The sequence below is a fragment of the Dermacentor andersoni genome, chromosome 1 (assembly GCF_023375885.2).
Source record: "Dermacentor andersoni chromosome 1, qqDerAnde1_hic_scaffold, whole genome shotgun sequence".
In the NCBI taxonomy this organism is placed as follows: Eukaryota; Metazoa; Arthropoda; class Arachnida; order Ixodida; family Ixodidae; genus Dermacentor; species Dermacentor andersoni.
The window spans coordinates 376354839-376375038 of NC_092814.1; the positions used below are offsets into that span (position 1 = coordinate 376354839).

Below are 20200 nucleotides of genomic sequence, written 5' to 3' on the forward strand. Positions count from 1 at the left end.
CTTCTGATGGCCCGTACAGACGTGCATCTTAACGGCATCTTCAAGTCCGGAATGCAGATCGCATTCATGCATTGTTATACGCTGACACAATCACAATGCAGCTGCAGGGCCACGAGAGAGAGAAGAGGTAGGAGGCAGGAAAGGCAGGTAGGTTGAGCAGACTGAGTCCAGTCCAGCTTGCAACCCTACACGTGTGGAGGGGAATGAGGGAGTGAAAGAGAGAGAGGGAGAGAGAGAGGTCATGAGTCGCTATCCCACTTTCACATGCACAAGTTAGGTGCAGGATGTCTACAGTCAAGTCTGTTGCCTTCAGGTACTGAAGAAGCGCTCAAATTACTTTCTGGGTTAATGAACTGTGAGGCTGGGCTCCCAAGACTTTTACCTGTGTGAACGGCCTGTCATCCAGTCTATTCAAGGCACAATGGAGAATCTGACGTTGGTTGTCGAAGCGGGAACAGTGGCACAGAAGATGTCTGATGGTCTTTTCACACTTGCAGTCAGTGCACAACGGTGAGTCCGCCATTCCAATACGATAGCTGTAGGCGATAGTGAATGCTACTCCTACCCACAGCCGACACAGCAGTGTTGGGTCACATCGTGCAAGATTTGCTGGTAATTTCAGTTTCAGTGACGAGTCGAAGCTGTATAAAGGACGGTTAAAGTTCTGTGGTGTAAGCCAGTAACTGAACGTGATGGTACGAGCGAGACTGCGAAGCTCTCTTGCAACGTCTACTCTGAATAAAGGTATAAGGAGTGTCAGTGTGCCAGCCTGGGCACGTCGGGCAGCGTCATCGGCGAGGTGATTACCAACGATGCCGCAATGTCCCGGCAGCCACTGAAAGATTATATCATGTCGTCGTTCAGAAGCGCAATGGCAAATGCTGAAAAGGGGTAGCCATTATAGGGTGACCACATCTCTTTCTCATTTCAATAATAAAAAGAGAACTACTGCACGCCGCCTGGCTGATTCAAGCATACATGGCGTTCCCTGGGAGTTAGTCCCAAGATTACAGCATCTGAGAGTAGTGGCATAGCGCAAGTTTGTACGGTAAATCAAATTCTCCACGTTTTAGGGGATACATCTAGCAGAACTACGCGCCAAAATAAATATTTAGTTTATCGCAAAGGGTCGCATTTTCTCCCTTAAAATTACGCGTGCTCTTAAATTTTGCGACTTTTTCAAATCGCGAAATTCGCGTAAATTAAGGGCGAGCGAAAATGAAGGTTTTTACAGCATATCACGCAAACCGTACAACAAGAAAACGGGGAAAGTATTTGACGGGGTTCAAACCTCGAAGCTGTACATTAAGCAATGAAGGAGGCCGTGTAGGGAACCTCTGGGGCTTTTGAACCTGCGCCCATGCTAAATATAACTGCACACGAGAGCTGTTGGATTCCGTAGTAGGAATGCAGCTGCTCTACGCAGTCGAACCAACGACCTCCTGCTCAGCAGCACAACCGTGTATAGCCCTTGAGCCGCAGCTGCGCATAAAAAAAAAGTGATCGCAATCAAACGAAAGCGCACAGACGAGGAAATAAAGCGAAAGTAGCGTTCACGCTAGCGTAAGCGTAGTCCCGGCATATGTTTGCGAACGACTGAGGCAGTCGCGGCAGAGGAGCCAAGTAGCATATGGCGGAACACAGCCCCTCGTATCTGATGCATCGTCGGTCTGAGTCGCGCGCCGTCAGCACATGAAAATTGAGTGCCGGGGGTGGGCACTGCCAAGCGGACGCAGCGTGCCGGCAGCTGCAGTTTCAGAGAGGAACGGCGAAGCAGCGCGGATTAATTTGGAAGTGCGACCAGGGTATATAAGACAGTTTTAGCAGAGCGTTTGCTTGCGCTCCGCTCCGCACACGTTTCACGCGCGCCGGTGGCTGCACAGAATGCATTGATTTCGCTTATCTAACAAGAGCGCCTTCCAGAGATGCCACTAGAGAGATGGTGGTAAAACGATTACGAAAGCAACTACACGCTCCCTGACGCACCGCTAAATCAGGTTCCTAGCGGAACGTGGTCAGCGTCTCACGTTCCGCTGCCGCTATGTGTGCTGTGCGCACGCGCGTCAGTGTTCCCAGTAGCGTTTTGCTGAGCGGCTGCCTGCAATTGTTGTGATAGGCCGGTCTGAGCGGAGCGGACCGTAAACGCTCTGCTAAAACTCTATATAGACTTGGCCGCTGCGCTTCGAGCAGAAGCAAAATGTATGGAAGCATTGAACCGGACATCCGGAAACTGCGGCGAAGTTGGGCATAACGCAGAATTCCCGATAACTGCCGGCGAGAGAGTAGTGGCTGTATATACAGGACGGCTGCTCGGGCGGCGCATCGCGGGGTTGTTACTTGGACTCGGCATACCCTTACTTGCACACTTTGGATACGTCTCCGTGTATGTGCGGGAAGCGTGGGTGCATTAAAAAGACCGCTGCAGCAATGAACAATGAGGTATGGTTCGGCTGCCATGAATAGAACTGGACAACATCTGTGCCAGTGCGCACCACTGATAAAGTATATAGGCGTCCGCGTGTACCGCGTGTAGAGAAACGTTATAAGCCAGCGAATCAGCGGCGATGCCGAGGGAACAAACGGAGCAACCGGTTAGTGCGCACACCCTCCAAGCATCTGGGAGGCGTGCGCCACTAATTGCGCCTCATCGATCCGCGCTGCCGATGAGTCTCGGGCCGAGGCAGAAATCGGCGCAGCGCGTTCACTCGACGCGCGCTCGAACTTGACGCCATTCGTGCGGTCGCCATCTAGAACGCACCGCATACGGAAGTGCTAAGCGCGCCGCGCCCACGGCCATCTGCTTACCAAACGGTTCCAGAGCGCGACAAGAGCAGGAAAAAAAAATCCACCTAGAAAAAGACGCCTGGTAATACCTGCACGCCCTCTTGATTTGCGCGCCACCTATTTTACGAACGGCAAGAAAATAATTTTAAACGACCGTCGCGGTGTTCGAAGACCGAAGGGCAGCACCGACCGAGCTTTGGTTCACAATCGTCGAGAAAACTTGTTACACGCAGTGAGTGTTAATTGTTCGACCGCACGCTACACAGGCTGTCCCCGCTATTCTGCGTCGCGTTCTTTTTTTTCAAAAAAGACGGGCCATCCTACGCCAAGATAGCCAAGTGCATATCGTTCACAATCGAGCAGAGCAGCAGTCAATAATTTTATTGTTGACGCTTTAATTTAATGATTAATTGCAGTTAGCTATTTTCTAAATCACTGCTCCGAATGACGTGCTGTAAATGAAGAATTTGTGCCAGAGTGAAAAAAAAAAAAAAAGAACCACACAGAGCTGGCACGTTTTCAGCCGCGTACCTTGTGCCCGTTTATTTTTTCCGGGTGATCGAGAAAGCCCGCGAAAAATGAAAAATAAAGGGTGACTAACCGCCCGCACGCGCCGGAAAGTAGCGCCCTCAAACACGTGTACTATAGCGAGCGCACTCTTTCCGCGATGCACCAACCGCCTGTTATCGACACTGTTTCTTCATCAACGCTAAGGCGCCAACTCTGCCACGCACTGCTGTGGAGCTTGTCTGATGGCGCTGCTTTCTTATGCGCATGGACGGTTATTAACGTGACATTTTTTTTTTCATTTCTCGCAGAGTTTCTTTATCGGCGTGAAAAAATTAAAAAGGTACCTGGCTGAAAACATGCCAACATTAAGTTTCTTTCAATTTCCTACAAATTCTTCATTGCCAGCACATCATTCGGAACAGTAATTAAAAGATTAACCAATTGCAATGAATTATTCATTTGACTGGTTCGATCGCGCAGCCGCATTCCGGTGGAGGCGAAATACAAAAAAAAAAAAAAACGCTCGAGTAGTTAGATTTAAGTGTACGTTAAAGAACCCCAGGCGGTAAAAATTATTCGGGAGTGCACCCACTATACGTTCCGCTGGCACGTGAAATCCGGGAATTATTTTAAAATTTAAAAGCGTGAGTTATTGATATGCGAAAAGAGACATTGTGGGCTGTTGCACTTGATGGAATCGTCAATCTTGCGGAAACGGCCATTTTTTGTTCTTTCCGTTGTAAGGGCGCGAATAAGGGAACGCGATTGCAATCGAACGGGAGCGCGATCGCCGACGCGCCGCGCGTACGACACGTGGCCAACAGCGCGCGTGCGCGTGCGAAGAAGCGGCGAAGCAGTGGCGCTCATTCGCGGTGCTTAAGCTGTAGACTCGCATCAACGGATAACATCGCTCTGCAAGTAGACACGGGATGTCGCTCGGCTGCATCCAACAGCTCCGCGAGAAGCTATACCTTGCGTCGCTGCCTCGCGCGACGCCATTCGCCGTCACTGCAGATAATACGTCGCGTTCCTTCGCAGCTCATTCAGCTATTTGGTCCTTGTGGGAGCGTCACAGTAGATGTTTATTCGCGCCACGTTTATGCATCGGCCGGGGCACGGAAAGTCTGTGACTCCTCCCTATGCTTAGATTTCTGTGTGGAAATGTTTTCCGTACGACAATGCGGCCTGGCTGCTGACACCGTCAGTCGCGCGAAATGGGGCTATATGTAGACGCCTCCACCCGCCGTCGAGTGCGTGCTTGCGCATTCCTTCGCGTCCATTGATCGCCATTTGTTTGTCCCGCCAGCCGCAGGCACAATCGAACCCCGGTCGTCGGTCGCCGCCGGCCGGGCACCAACGAGGGCCCGCAGCTGCCAGCGCTCTGTGGCGAGACCTCATTGACAAGATCGGCGGCTCTTTGCTACCTTTCTTTGTTTTCCCGGTCGCCCTGTTTTGGTTAAGAAATCGCGAGCGAAACAAGCTGGGCGGACGAGCAAACTATCCGCGCACGCCTTTTGCATGCGCGTGCCGCGTTTCTTATATATGCGCTCTCCCCGCGCACGCGACTCGTTAGCGGGCCGCTCTCATTTGTAACGACTGATAGCGTCTCCTGCGCAGCGTATAGCGGTCTCGTTCCCGTCCAGTCTCCTTCCTGGCTTTCTCATTTTCTCGGTTCGCTTCCTCGGGTGCGCCTTCTTTTCTTTAGTCGTGCAGTCGGCGAGCCGCTTTCTCGAAATAAAGTGCCCCGACAGGAGTTACAGTCAACTGCGGCGGGAGCAGGTGCTGTGTCCTGCGGCGCTCCTGTTTCGGACGCTTGTCGCTGGCATAGAATTGCTGGGGCAATGAGAGCGTGATGCTTTGTTTCTAGCTTCGAGCTCAGCAGGCGTGGCGGACAGACCCGTGCTTTGTCCTGCGTTTTTGCATCCTTTAACTCCAAACAAATTCGTGCGTGATGCGCTTCTCTCTATAACTTGACTCGATGGCCAATAATGACAAAGCAGCGAGATAAGAAAATCGTATATATTGCTTTTCTTAGGCGGAGCTTTCCTTCCCCACTTTCTACTGGATTTGCATGCGTCAATCGCTTTTTGCATGTCTGTCGGCGGTGTTTCGATTTCTCGCCTGATAAACACACAAGCCAGCCTCCAGAACTGACGATGTACTATGAGTGATAGAGTTTGATACAATAATTACTACTGGAAACTGTGGCGCTGGCGTCTACGGGAGGTGCAATGGGAGCCGTTGAGCCAGCATGGGGATTATGGGAAATACATGGATTTGCCTAAACCTCGTCCTTCTGGCTTCAAGAGGCTTCGTGTCTTTGTAAACTAGTCACTTTGAACAAAGTACGGCGTTACAAATAATTCTATCATCATCATCGCAATCATCATTATCATCATCGTCAGCCGATTTTATGTCCACTGCAGGACGAAGGCGATCTCCCATTGTCTCTGTCCTGCGCCAATGGATTCCAACTTGCGCCTGCGAATTCCTTAATTTCATTACGCCGCCTAGTCCTCTGTAGTCCTCGACTACGCTTCCCTTCTCTTGGCACCCATTCTGTAACCCTAATGGTCCACGGGCTATCTAACCAACGCATTACATGACCTTCCCAGTTCCATTTCCTGTTTGCTGTCTGATCCACACCGCTCTCTGCGTGTCTCTCGGTGCTACGTCTAACATTCTTCGCTCCATCGCTCTTTCCGCGGTCGTTAACTTGTTCTCAAGCTTCTTTGCCAATCTCCTGTGTCCGACGGCACGATTCGAACACAGGACCTCTAACACTGAAGCCCGACATCGAAACGATAGCGCCACGGACGCATGCATCGACAGGCGACATAAAACGCCCTTACGAATTTATCGCGGGCAAACCAGTTCCCTGAGACGTACACTTGGCGCGTTTCGATTTTGCCACCTCGACAAGCTGAAGCCTTCCAATTAGTAGCGATTGTGCGTGTTCGCAGCGTCTTCTGCACTCGGAGGAGTATAGATTGCTCTGAAATTTACGGCAGTGAAGGCGCATAAAGCGTAACAAACAAAGCCACAAGAACGTCTGAATCCACTAGCACGAAGATCAGGCAAATCCATGTACATAGCATCATTCCCATGGTGGATGAACGATTGCAGCGATTACAGTTGGCGCCGATACAGCTCATCATGCCAGCGTTCCCATACTGCCCCTCCGTCTGCGAAGGCGCTGACGGCACTGGCCCACTGCCAGTCGGTGCGGTGATTTTGGCCTCAAATTGTTTGCCTCCATATATCACGAAATTAGAACACGTACCGAGCTGAGCTCAAATTTCGCATTAGGTAGTATCGTAATCGTCGGACACTTAAATGCGTAAGCATTTCGATGGCTACCAAATGAGAAATTTGTCTGTCACGTAAGACAATGAGAAGTTCATACCCCCGTAAGCAATAGCTCCTACCCACGTAAGGCAGATGTTACTAGTGCTCGGCAAAGTGAAGCGAACAGTGGAGACATTCATTGAAATTACACATAAAACACACAGAACAGCATGCGCTTCAATAAACAGCAAGCTCAAAATAAGCATCCCAACCATCAGTAAAGCATTGCATACCTCCCTCAGCAAATGTAGTGGTGGTTTTGCAGTAGCCTCGCTGAATTAACCTCAATTCACCTTAATTAAGACCGAAGGTCGTGGGTTCTACTCCCACCAAAGATCGAGGGTTTGAGTATCTTAATTAATTATATCTCAATTACCCCGGGTTAATTAACTTCACCTTAATTAAACAAAGGACCGTGGGTTTGAGTGCGGTAATGAACTCCATCCTAATTAAACCTGCCTTATCGTGTTCGATAGCGAACATGATAAACGAATGTTCTATAAGGTTGATAACGACCAATGGAGGTTTATAACGGTTCATACTTGTCGGATCGAGTTCCGTAACATTGATACTGACACCAGGCTGGGTGGAGATGAGCAAGTAACACAATGCGTATGCATGTATACTTAGACAGAAGAGTTTCTCCAGAGGAGTTTCTGCGTAAACATTTTTTCTCTCGGTAACATTCGGCTGAATGCCGAAGCCGGCTATATCAATTGTTTTAGTGGAATATGTGAGTGATGGAGTCATATTCAGTTCCACCTCCGCAGCCTTGCTTTTGCTATACAATAGTCATATTTACTTTCTCCCCCCCCCCAAGAAAAAAAGAAAAAAGGAAAGAGGAGTTGTCCTTATCTGATGGCAAAGGTGCCACATGAGACCATTTGCAAGAAATAAATACTTCACTACACTTTTCTATGGTTGTCATAGTGTCTGATAACAAATTTGACCACCGAAATTTCTCACGCGCGGGCAGTGTCATAGGGGCACTCGCCGTGCGATCGATGTTTTGGCTGTATTACTGGCCGGCCCATGGTTTACGTGCCAAAACCACAATCTGATTATGAGGAAAGCCGCGGTGGGGGACTCCGGTATAATTTTGACCACCTGGGTTTCTTTAGCGTGCAGCCGTTGCACGGGACACGGGAGCTTTTGCGTTTCGCCCCCATCGAAATGCGGCCGCGGCGGCCGGGATCTGATTCCGCGACCTCGTGCTTACCAGCGTAACGCCGACGCCATTAAGCAGCCACGGCGGGTCGTGCTGCACTGCGCTTAACGCGACTTCTGGAGCTTGGGCTAAAACAGAAACCGCGGTTTGACGCCGCGTGCATAATTAAGCATCTGGCGTTTCGATCGCTACTAGCTCCGAGTAGCGAGAGCACGCAGCTTCGATAAGGTACGCGTTTCTCCCGCGTACACAAACGCGCGACTCAGTTTCGTCGCGCAGCTCCTCCGTCGGGCCGGCCGTCGAGTCGCAGGGCCGTCTGGCACGTCGCACCTGCAGTCATGCGGACTTATTAGCGAGACAAGTGACCCAGAATGTGGCGGACAACGAGAACCTCCTTGCTCGCTTGTGCATTGCGCAGGCGCGGCTGAGCAGGTCGCACACCGAGGCGCGCTGTGGAATGAGCGTTGCTCGTCTCGCCGCTCCGAGGCAGGCACGCACCGAGGCGCACGTTTCATTAGCATTAAAAAAAAAAAAACGCGCTCTTTTCTTTATTTGCCCGGCTACTTGATGCTCTGTTTTTTCCGCGTCTGCCTGGATGAGGATTTTAGGAATCGCGCGCCACCCGGAGCGCCGCGGGTGGTGCGACTGCGATACACGCGCGTGGACGCGGCTCGCGCTCGGCTGAGGGCCCAGATTTGTTCCTCGGACGCGGGAAGGTTGCGGGTCTTTTGTGCTTGGCAGGGCTCGTGTTGTTGCATTCTTTCACTTTTCTCGGCCTAGGAGGGTGTGTGCGCGATCCAACACGCGAGACCGAGTATTCTTCCAACGTCCATAGTCCCCGAAAATCAGGCAGACGGTGGCTGCGGGACGCCCCAGGAAGAGCTTGTATCAGCTCAGCTTTTAAGCAAGAGACGCCTAACACGACGTGGTGCTCGATATGCGCGTGCGATGCGTCTGAAAGAAGGTTGTACAATGATGAAGGTTGTGGCCTCTTGAGCTTTATTTGCGCGGTTTTAAACGTGTCGGGCAAGGCCAGAAGCATATGCCATCTAGACGGTTCGAGCACGTGAGCGCAAACAATGTAACTGGTGCTGTAAAAAAGTGATATACTATTGACCAAGAATCAGGCGATCGAGTTTATAGGCAGAATTATTTCGAGCGTATCCAACTGAAGTGGCGCACCATTTTTGCGTTGAAGCTAGTCATCTACGGTGATTATACATTACCATTTGCCTACGACACCACTATAACAGGACGCCGTGTGCCTCCGTTGCTCAGGCAGTGCAGGTATACGGCGACAAAAAGCTTTTCTTCTTCCCTGATGGGTTGCACGTTGTTCCGTTTTCACACACACAAAAAAAACGTTACCTTTAATCCGGGGAATGCTGCTCTAAGGTGCCTCGTTGAGGCACGCATGAGCGGGGAAGGGAAGTTAAAAAAAAAATTATTTGGTTTTACGTGCCAAAACCACTTTCTGATTATGAGGCACGCCGTAGTGGGGGACTCCGGAAATTTCGACCACCTGGGGTTCTTTAACGTGCACCTAAATCTAAGTACACGGGTGTTTTCGCATTTCGCCCCCATCGAAATGCGGCCGCCGTGGCCGGGATTCGATCCCGCGACCTCGTGCTCAGCAGCCTAACACGGGGAAGGGAAGTTGCTGTTCACATAGTATATGTGGCACCTCTGGCTTGGATGCATATTGGCGGGCCACTTGTTCGCAAAGGCGAACCAAAACCACGGGCCGAACTCTTGAAGACTTCCGTTCGTGTAAGATCGTGTGAGAACGCTGCTTGTCTCAGCATTCTTGATAATCTGACCTGGATTGTGGCCGTTGCACACGCAGTACGGGAAACCGACTCTGCAGCGTTTCCTGCATCCATGCGGATGGTTGGTCGACCTTTCTCGGAAGACGAATAGCACAGTCGCCGAACGAGAGGTTAGCGGGTCGTTTCAAGGAGGAACCGCTCGCCAAGGCCTCGCTTTTCACGCAGTGCTCCGCTGCTTTTGCGGCGGCCAAGCGCGGAGAAGAGGAAACGCCTTTCGCCGCCGATATTCCGCCCTGCACGCGCGCGCTGTCCTCTCGGCTGCCTCCGTCAAGGCCCGCGAAGCCGTCTCTCCTGGAAGCGCCGGCTTCCATTTCAAGGGTCAGCCGTGAAAGGAATGCGCAAGGAAGCTCTGCGTCAGTTGGTCCGAATATGCAAGGCGGGCGTGTATGTCTGCAACCGTGTACGGCCACCCAGCGGGGGCCTACCACGTGCTTGCGACCGATCGTCAGCGGAGCCTAGGAACGACACCACGCTTCAAAGCTGGTGTGTACTGGTACAGGGCCAGCACGCTGCCTTTATCTGCCGGTTCCAGCGCAGCTGCTGGACATAGCCACGAGAATGTAACCGCCAATGAATTCTCGGGTTTTACTTGCCAAAACCACGATCTGCTTATGAGGCACGCGTTGTGGTGGACTCCGGAATAATTTATACCACCAGGGAACGCGCACACAGTGAACGAGACAGGGACGTTTCTTTTATTGCATTTCGCCCCCTATGGTAATGCGACCGCCGCGGGCGGGATTTGATCCCGCGACCACGTGCTTAGCAACGCAGCACCATATGTCCTCTAAGCCACCGCGGCGGGTCAATAATCCTTCACTGTAGCAAATAAGCAGCAGGGTAATAACGACGTAAGTGCCAATTAAAAAAGAAATACTATAGAATATGATAAATAAGAACAATGGTTACCATACAATAGTAAAAAATTTCCACCCATTAGGAAGGCCGATACTGTAGTAGAAGGTTCGCGATATCCCTTGCGAGACTTGTGGAGCAACAAAGTCGCGTTCGACTTATTGGAACGATTATGTACTCTGCGGCCGGTGTTCAGCGCACGAACATCTCGAAAATCCTGCTTACCTCAGCATTCTCGATAATTGGACATTCCTCCTGCATTGGCCGTCGTTGATTCCCCAGTTGCACATTTACTCGAAACTAATTAATTAGAAGGTTAATTAAAGAACATGGCTAACACGCCATTTAGTGACTACCACACGTTTGCACATCTCCGCCGCCGCTAATGAATAATGCTTTGCCCAAAACAAGTATAATTGTTATCTCCGCTGCATGGTCGCAAATATTTGGCTTTTCATGAAGTAGGTGGTATATAAATTGATGCCGACCTTACGTAATATTTTTATCGCTCCTTTATAATTTATTTCGATAATTTCATTGCAGTTTTATGTGAAAAACTAGTGCTGCCTCGTGTTAGAAGACAACGACGTACGTAGCGTGTGACTATCGTCTCAGGATGCTGCAGGGTGGCGCCCATTCGTATAAGGTTTATTTTGGCAAATTACACTTCGGAAATACCAGGGATATCCGTCACGGAACAGCCCTCGGGGTTGGCGCAGACAGGGACAGGCTAACGAGCTACAATGAAATAACTAAGGCTTTCTATCTCGCGCGACGAAGTTTCCCTGCGCTTAGCAAGTTATGCAGAGCCCAAGCGACCGCCTGGCGGCAACTACAGCCTGATACTTATCCAAACCTGCTAGCATATCATAGATTCTTCCCTGAGATCTATCACGACAGCACCTTAAAGGCCTGCGGTTTAGAACCTGCTGGGAATGCTCTGGGAATGTGAGGCAAAGACTAAAGGCATTAAGCCCGATGTTCTCTCAACGAGGTGGGCCGATGCCCTGCACAGCTCCGCGCTCGCTGCTCGCTCGCTCCGCGAAGCGGCGACTAGGCAAGGCCTGGACGTCCCGACGTGGGAGACCTGAGCCCGGGCCATCAATCTGCAGGACACTCAATAAAGGTTTTTACCAACCAAATCAGTCTTATTGTGAGTGGATGCTTGGTAAGGCAGGCAAAAATATAACAAAAGCGAAACGCCCGTGGCGACGTCACCTTGAAGTTCCTGCGCTAGCTCTTCGTGACGTCATCTCAAGCAACACCGTTTGCACTGGAGAATTTCATTGGTTGTGAACAAATACGTATTGTAGCGTACTCTAAAGGCACGGAAGACTGAACCTAACAAGTTTTTATGACATTTGCTGACGGTTTATTTACCAAAAAGTAGCCCGCACAGGCGAAGATACATTGGAATCCGTGACTTTATATGCACTGACATGCCGGCTCTGTGGTTCCGGCGGGAAATTCACGGAAGGGACATTTGCCGTCATTTTGCTTTCTAGTAATTATAACCGCTACGCGGAAACAAAATGAACATCGAGTTGTGAAATTAAATGTTATTAGACTAAATTGATTTATAGCAGCTGTTTAGTGGTGTCCCTTTGAGACAGGCCTCCTCAAACTTATAATAATATAGTGGGGAAAAAAGCGTTTGCTTGAGTAATGCTCAAGTTCACACGGTTTGACAGCTCCGAAATCCAAGAGCGTAATAGACTTGTTTTCCCCTTGAATTAATTGCGACCCATCTCGCGGGTTCGAGAAGAGACACGCATCTGTGAGGGACCGTTCAGTGAGATGCGGACGTTCCAGACACGCTGCGCGTGTTTCAACTCCCGAGAACACCGGGCTCACTTGTTCGTCAGCCTGTATGAAATGAATGACTGAGCAATGGTGTCGAGAGTCTATTAGGCATTACAATGTGCCTCCTGTATTCTCGTTTAAGGTTTGTTGCACGATATATGGTGACAGTGGTACACAGGAGACCGTGAACGTGCTAAGGTCGATGACCTCTGAGCGTTCTCAGGCGTCAGATTCCCGTTTCACCGAAACAAAGCCGTGCGAAGCAGCGCTGCGAGCGACCACTCAATGACTTGCTGTTGAAAAAAAAAAAACTACAGGGAACGGAGGATGCGTGTGTGTGCGCACGCCTAAAGCGCGTGTGCGCGCAGGCCATCTTCCAGCACTGAAAAGAACGTCACTACAAGTGCTGCCTTAAACGTCGCTGGCACTTGGTTTCTCTCCGTCGTATTTCCTGCTCGTCACCACGAGGTTGCTTCGTAATCACCGAAGCATAGCGACTTGCCTTCGCAGCCGGAGCTACCGTTTAAACACATACGCCGGAATGACACGCCTATAATGGTCCCGAAAGTGAATGCCCTTCCCGCGAACCACTCACCTCGCCTTTCACCCTAGAGGCGACGGCGTTTCATTTCAGATACACGTTGTTTGAGGGCTCTTCCCACCGTCGTCCTAACAGCAATACGAACAGTGTCCGGAAGCGCCGACCTTGCGAGGCAAGGACGAAGAGAGGTCACGAGCACAGCACAGCGGGCGTCAGTGTCCTCCGCTCGTTGCGTCGCGTATGTTCCATCCCAGTCTTGTGTTTCATGTGATGTGACAGCACTAGTCTTGTGATTCGATGTGATGGTGCTAGTGGAGCAGTTTGCAGGCTGCATTTCTGTGAGGGCTATATATGAAAATGATTTAGGCCCCCTTACTTAAGTGCTGGTAGTACGGGCGCATAGATTCCAGAATTTACACTGGGTCCTCGTTACTTCCAAAGCTAGACTCCACACTGCTCACATTGCTTGCGAGGTGCTTCACTTTTGTGCCGCTTTCGAATAACGCGTGCACGGGCGTGATCGTTCACTCCGCAAACGCACGTGTACGTGTGGGACGCGAAATGAGCGAGAAGTCCGAGTGCGAAGTTGGCTTCTTATCGCTCTGCACATGCATGTGCGCGTAAGCAAGCGGGGCCGTTTTTTTCCTTCTTACGGCCGAAGCCGGAGCCAACGAAGCGTGCCGTGGTTGCCCATTACTCTGCGCCGGCTTTTGCTTAAGGGCGATCTTGTTGTGCCCCGCCGCTCGCTGGCCATCGCTTCACAGCGGCGGCCTCGGAAGCCTGCGTGGACGCTGGCGTTTCGCGCGCCACACTGGGCGAAGGGTGAAGTGCTAAAGCGTTCCACGACACGCGCCAGCGGCCACACGGCGGTCGTTAATCACACGAACCGCCTGCCTCGATCACTGCGCGCGCACCGCGGCGGCGGGCCGCATTCGATCCCATCGAGTGTCCTCCTGCGAGGGGCCGCGTTCGGCGCCGCGCGCTCTTCGAGCATGCGAGGCGGTAATAGTCTCGTTTCTGTGCCCAGTCGAGACCTGCCCGAGTGTAAATTTACGTTAGCCAGCGGAGGTGTACTACTTTATGACTGAAGGGGGTGGACAGTATGCGTATACAGCGGGCCTTACTCAAAGGTATGCGCATGCAATAGCGCGGTTCCGGGCACGTTTTAAGCTTCCCGTCACATACGCATCTTTTGGATCGCTGGTAATCAGAGTCGAACGCTTGACTTGATGTTATCATACGCCTCGACGTTGAATTCTCTGGAACGGGAGCTTGTCGCGTCAATATAATTCGAGTACACGTTCATTTTGAGTAGTCGTACGACAGCAAGCAAACATCTGTTGATCACCATGGAGCCGTGTCGTCTGGTTTCTCTGTAAACCTGTCTGATCTTTCTTGCCCTGTTTTGAATCATTAAGTATAATGAACTCACCCACAAATCCTTTTTTTTAAATATCTGTCAACTGTATTACTCTGGTCACAAAAAGGAAAATAGCTCATGGATCTGTTGTGCATTGATCTTGAAAACTTAATTTGGTAGCGCAGACAGACAGGAAACGAAAACTCGGGAACGATGTTTACATGGCCGCTGTACGGCGTCCACGCTACGTCGTTTGGCCTTTCAATTCGTGCTGCCAATATTTAGTTTTCATTCCCTGCCGTTCCTTCGGCTGGTTTCATCGTTTGCGTGAAATTTGGCTCCGCGTTTACCCGTATCAAAGGGCAGGTTGTCTTATCGCCATGCTGCACGCTCTGTCTGAAGGGGGGAAAATTATGCTAGTAATTGTTCAGCTTTAGTCTAATGCTCGAGAGAGCGGCGTAAGCGAACCAAAACAGCATGGATGCGAAGAAGGAATAGGAGCGGCGTCCAACGACGTCCCAGCGGCAGGCTCGAGCGTTTCAGACAGGGGAAATTGGTTCCTCAATGGCCACGCTTGCAGTCGGCGCCGGATTACGTGGGGAGAGGAGCGTTCCATGGCGAGCGACAGTGCGCGTTCGGGTAGATCATTGAGGCGCCGGTGGGCCCTTGCCGTGAGGTCAGCCGCGCACTGGCGACCCGAGCAGACAGAAGCGGCAGTGAAGGTGAGCGTAGAAATAGAGGGGAACGGACAGAAGGCCGCAGAAATCCGGAGCACACGGAAGCAGTGGTCAACTACTGTCTCGTTCGGTCATTTTTGTTCCTCGTTTTCTTCCCCCTGCGCCTCGACTTCACCTCGTGCTCACCCGCCGTTCGCTTTCCTGCACAACTCTTCGCGGTGCGCCGACAAGGAAGCGGCGTCGCTGGACGCGGTCGGTCTGGACTAGTCGGCGCGTTGGGAGCCGCATTTTTGGGGCCGGCGTAAATGATGCCGAAGGAGACGACGGCGCCTATTTGTGGTTCGAGAAAATTGCGAGGGTTCGACAGAAGAGAAATGAAGATAAATCAGTGAGCGCTCCGCGCAGGGTGGAGCCGTCAATGCGCACTGCGAGCGCGGCTGCTTAGCGCATAGCGTGCTTGTGTCCCGCTGATATGCGGCGCGACACATTAACCCCTAACACCGATTATGGTTTTGGGCGGAATGCGGCTGCCGTGGTCGTCGTCGAGGTTAAGCAGTTGACAGCCGAAACGATTCTACAAGATTAGCTGTGCTCTTGAGGCAATGACACGAGGTGCGACAGTCAGGCCCGTCACCTTATTTCCAACAGCAGTGCTGCAGTGTTGACATGTCCATTTAATTTTCAGCTATATTAGATCATCATTTAGGCATTATGTTGCAGGTATGTGCAGCTCAAAGAAGCATCTTCAGCAAAAAGTAATAAGCAATAAATCTACTCGAAATGAAGTTTAGAATTGGAATTGTGTCCGGGGGAGGGGGAGGGGGGGCTACTATACCCTCCTTTAAATGAAAACACCAGATACGTGCATTAGTCATGATGCTATGTTGGCATTATCCAAGGAAGACCTGGTCGTTCTTGCTAGCGGTGACGAATTGTTGTTGCTGATTTAACCTTCTGGCTACCTCCTTCAAGAGCAGGCAGGTATTGTGCCCCTCGCGGGGGTTGTTGCTAGGATTTCATGTATTCCATGTGTTTGTGCGTCAACAACAAAAAAAAGTGAACGTGCACCCATCCCGGAGAGAGTGACATAGCGGGCCGACCCGCTGCGGAGGTGAAGCAGGCGTCAAGCATTCCGCCCCTAATGTTAATAATGAATAATAATGATCAATAAAATAAACAAATCAACACGCTTTGTTCCAAGTCCGTAGGTGTGCTGGAATCGTTTGTGAACAGCACATGGACTCACGAGCACGAGACGTTGCGATATACGCAAAGGACAAAATGTATGTACGAGCATACACCCTTGACTCTCTTGCGAGTCAAGGGTGCCACCGACTGTGGGGAGGAAAGATGGAATAGTGATATTCACTGTGTATAGTAAGCATCCAGGCACACCCAAGTGGGATATCTAGAAGTCTATGACCACGCATTTTGCATAGGTCAGCCGTGATAACACTGCCCCTGTTGCCATCGTTGGAGATTTCAGTGTGCACATTTCAAAACCGGACAAGAAATCGTTCACTCAGTTTGTGCTAGAAGAGTTTGGTTTGAAGTGCCACACCAATCAAAGTCATTCAGCTACTTAACAACGGTCGTGTATAGATTTAACTTTGGCCAAGACTCTATCTAAGGTTGTAACCGAACCAATCATTGCATATCGCTGTAATCACAAAGCTGTCGTCACTACCATTACCAAATGATGAAAATCAATACATGTGCCTTGTTTATACCGCGCACTAATCACAGGGTGTGGGGAAGCATATTCAATGCGCTCACTTTGTTGTCAACAGCCACAAAGGGCTGGCGACGCTGCCTAGCGAAGCGTGCCCACCGCTGCCGATCTTGTGAAAGCGATAGTCCATTCTAAATAATATGTTTATTATTATTTTATATTATTATTTAGCACTCTTTGTTTCCGGCTGTACTGTCAGGAACGTTTCTATGCATCACATTCCCGACAGGTTAGTAGCGGGCGCGCAGCGCCAAAGAAAGACAATACACCCAGGAATAATGGCCCTATATACGTTACGAGACAAGGTAATTCCTCCAAGTATTTAATTTACAAGTTGTTTCTGGTAACCTGAACCAAGGATTAAAAAAAAGTGCCTAACTGCAGCTGGGGGAAGCCAACGCCATATGGCCTGTCGTCGTGTGCCGCTCCACAAAATATATATATTTTTTCATATACCGCGTAAGTAGTTAACTGAGATCAATTCAAAATTTTTAATATTCACTTTATGGCCAAGTGCGTTTCGTTACGTTGTGGAAGGGTTTTAGAAACGAGCCATCTAATTATTTTGTGGCAACGTACATGCAGCGTGACGAATTTTTCCGGCGTTAAAAGAAACCCCGCGAAATATGAAATAAAACCACGTGACTGCGCTCATGCAGTCGCATGGTTGTCTACAGTCTCGTGGAGCCTCGGCGTCCAATACGTACACCACGCTCAGCAAACGAAACGCGCGCGATTGACGTGTTTGTCAAAGCGCGGCGTTCGCTTTCGCGATGGTCCATCTCCGTCTTACTTTCGTGCTTTGTTGGTCGGTTGATATAGCGTCGCCAACCCACGATAACTAAGCACTATGCGAGGTAAGCAAATACGTCTCATTGTCCAGCATGCCGGAGTTATTTTTGAACTCGCGAAGTTTTCTAACATGGTTTCATGTCTGTCTGTTCAGTGGTGCCGTACTGGCTTCGGCGTTGCGCTGCTGAGCCCGAGGTCGCGGTATAAGACCCCCGCCACGGCGGTCGCATTTCGATGGCGGCGAAACGCTAAAACGCCCGTGTACCGAGTATTGGGTGCACGTTAAAGAACCCCAGGTGCTCAAGATTAATCCGTAGTTCCCCCACTACGCCGTGCCTCATAATCATATTTATTTATTTATTTATTTAAAGATACCTAACAGGCCCCTAGAGGCATTGTGTGTGTGTGGGGGGGGGGGGGGGGGAGTACACTCAAAGATTATACAATAATTACAACACATATCTGAACACAAATACAAAAAAAAATACAGTGTAAGAGATGCGCTAACATACAGTAATGTGCTGTTAAAGTGTACAAAGGACAAACCGAATGCTTTTGAACGCGAGCGGTCAGTGAACAAGAAACTTTCACAAAGTAAAATATAATCAATAGAATTACAGAGTGAGCGGGACATATTTAGCTGTAACAAAACAGTACTCACCCGCCGTGGTTGCTAAGTGGCTATGGTGTTGGGCTGCTGAGCACGAGGTCGCGGCATCGAATCCCGGCCACAGCGACCGCATTTCGATGGCGGCGAAATGGGAAAACACCCGTGAACTTTGATTTAGGTGCACGTTAAAGAGCCCCCAGGTGGTCGAAATTTCCGGAGTCCTCCACTACGGCGTGCGTCATAATTAGAAAGTGGTTTTGGCACGTAAAACGCCACAATTTAATTTAAAACAGTACTTAACGGATAGTAGCACAATATTAACGGGAAACACAAGAAAAAAAAATGACACGTTAGGTTACGTATACTTTGAAAAATGCGTTGTTAGAAGATGCCGGATATTTTCCTGGTCACTCATAAGCGATGGCGTTAGGAAGATTCTTCCAAAGGCGAATGGCTCTTGGAAGAGCGGAGTAGTTAAATGAACAAGTCTTTCCGTGGTGGATCGTGGTTTTGGCACGTAAAACCCCAGTATCTATCTATCTGTCTATCTATCTAATCTTAGGGCGCGTAAAGCGCGTTATATCTGTAAGACAACGCCTCGTCTTCTGCGCAGGCCCCAGAAGCTGCGGCCGCAGGAGGTGCCCGCGAGATGACGTCACTTTGCGGCGACCGACCGTCGGTGGACAGCTCGCTGAAAGCCTTCATGGCGGAACTTGTGCGAGCGCCATCTCCCGACAGCGCCTGCGAACAGGACGAGCCGTGGAGCCCACGTGAGTGGTGTCATTTACGTATTTTGTTATTGCACTGATCCTTTCGTTCACGTAATGCAATTCAGTAGTAGTGTCGCCAGTAAAGAGAGTTAACTTGGTGCATTGATCCAGATCAATAACCTAGAGGTTAGCACAGCACTTTTTCTTTCGGCACAACCGTCGTATTTCATCAAAGTGTACACAAATTAAGCAGGGAAAGGGTGAAAGTGAATGTAAATGATAGGAATACGCCCGGTGGTGGGCACAGAATTTCTAAAATAACTTAAGGAGAAGAATTGTGGCGCTGCTATCGTTGAGTTGGAGTAGGAATGTTGATTATTACGCGGATTTGCCTGAGCTTCGTGCTTATGGTTTCAGACGTTCTTGTGGCTTTGGTTCATACGCTTTATCTGACTTTACTGACCTATATTTAGGAGCAATCCTATTTTTGTAAATGTAGAAGCGGTAACACTTTAGTTGCATGCATAATCATTCAAAATTGTAGCATTTATAACGTAATATTTTGTTGGGAATAGTCACATATCCATTCGAAACGAGTAAGACGATGTTTAGGCGAACGTTTTGTTTGGCAAATCCACGTGCTAACCATCAGTTCCATTCCGGCTGAAAAGCCATCCTTGCCGCTCCGGTAGGCGGTAGTGCCACAGTTTCTTCTACAAAGTATTGTGGGAAGCTCTATGGCTGCGGGCACATGAACAGTTTTAACGTGATAGCGTTAACGAGCGCGCGTCGCAGGAAATCCGGCGTTGGCGTCCAGCGTCAGGCGTCAGACACCGTTTCTACAATGATTTTCGGACCACTCATACCCAGGCCGTTCAAGTGACGCATGGAATTCATTGAACAAATTGAATTTCTCAACCTAAAATACGTGGAAAAACTACGACCTACACAAAACCTACAGATATGATAGCTCTCGGATTGTAACTTGAATATACGAAAAACATAATTCTGTTACGCGAAAGCTCAAACCAACCCCTTTTCCACCGTTTCTACAATGCACAGACCGGAGACGGAGTCCGCCATTTGCGCACGCCGGGCGCGTAAATATTTCGGGGTCCATGGAGCGGTGCGCCCGCTTCCTTAAAAGACTTCAAGATGGCGCTCGCCTCCGCCTCATCGTAAAGCCCTTCAAGTTTCCAAAAGTTGCGCCATTCTTAGATCTTTCCGCCACCCCGCTCTCCCCGATGTTTCCTCCTCCACGCCTCCTGTCGCCCCAGCCTCCTCCGCTCCTCCATTGGCCAATATGTGTCACGTGGACGCATGCGACGCGCTTTTGTATATTTTTTTCTTTCCAGCGCGCCCCGACCGCCATTGCCGGCCCATTGCGACAAAAGTACGCGCAGACGGATTGATCGTGGGAGGGCGCGGGATGAAATCGCAGCCGGGTCGGCCGCATTTCGATGGGGGCAATATGCAAAGAC

At 50.2% G+C, this 20200-nt stretch overlaps 1 protein-coding gene across 3 annotated transcripts in view; it reads left to right on the forward strand.

Annotated features, from left to right (window-relative positions):
* The window catches only part of LOC126518564 (uncharacterized), a 218275-nt gene that overhangs the window by 154525 nt on the left and 43550 nt on the right, over positions 1-20200 (forward strand). For all 3 annotated transcript variants that reach the window (XM_050168340.2, XM_055065017.2, XM_055065016.2), the window contains one exon: positions 18623-18779. In XM_050168340.2, the coding sequence (XP_050024297.2) occupies positions 18659-18779 (121 nt within the window). In that variant the 5' untranslated portion in view covers positions 18623-18658. The remainder of the gene's footprint in view (positions 1-18622; positions 18780-20200) is intronic.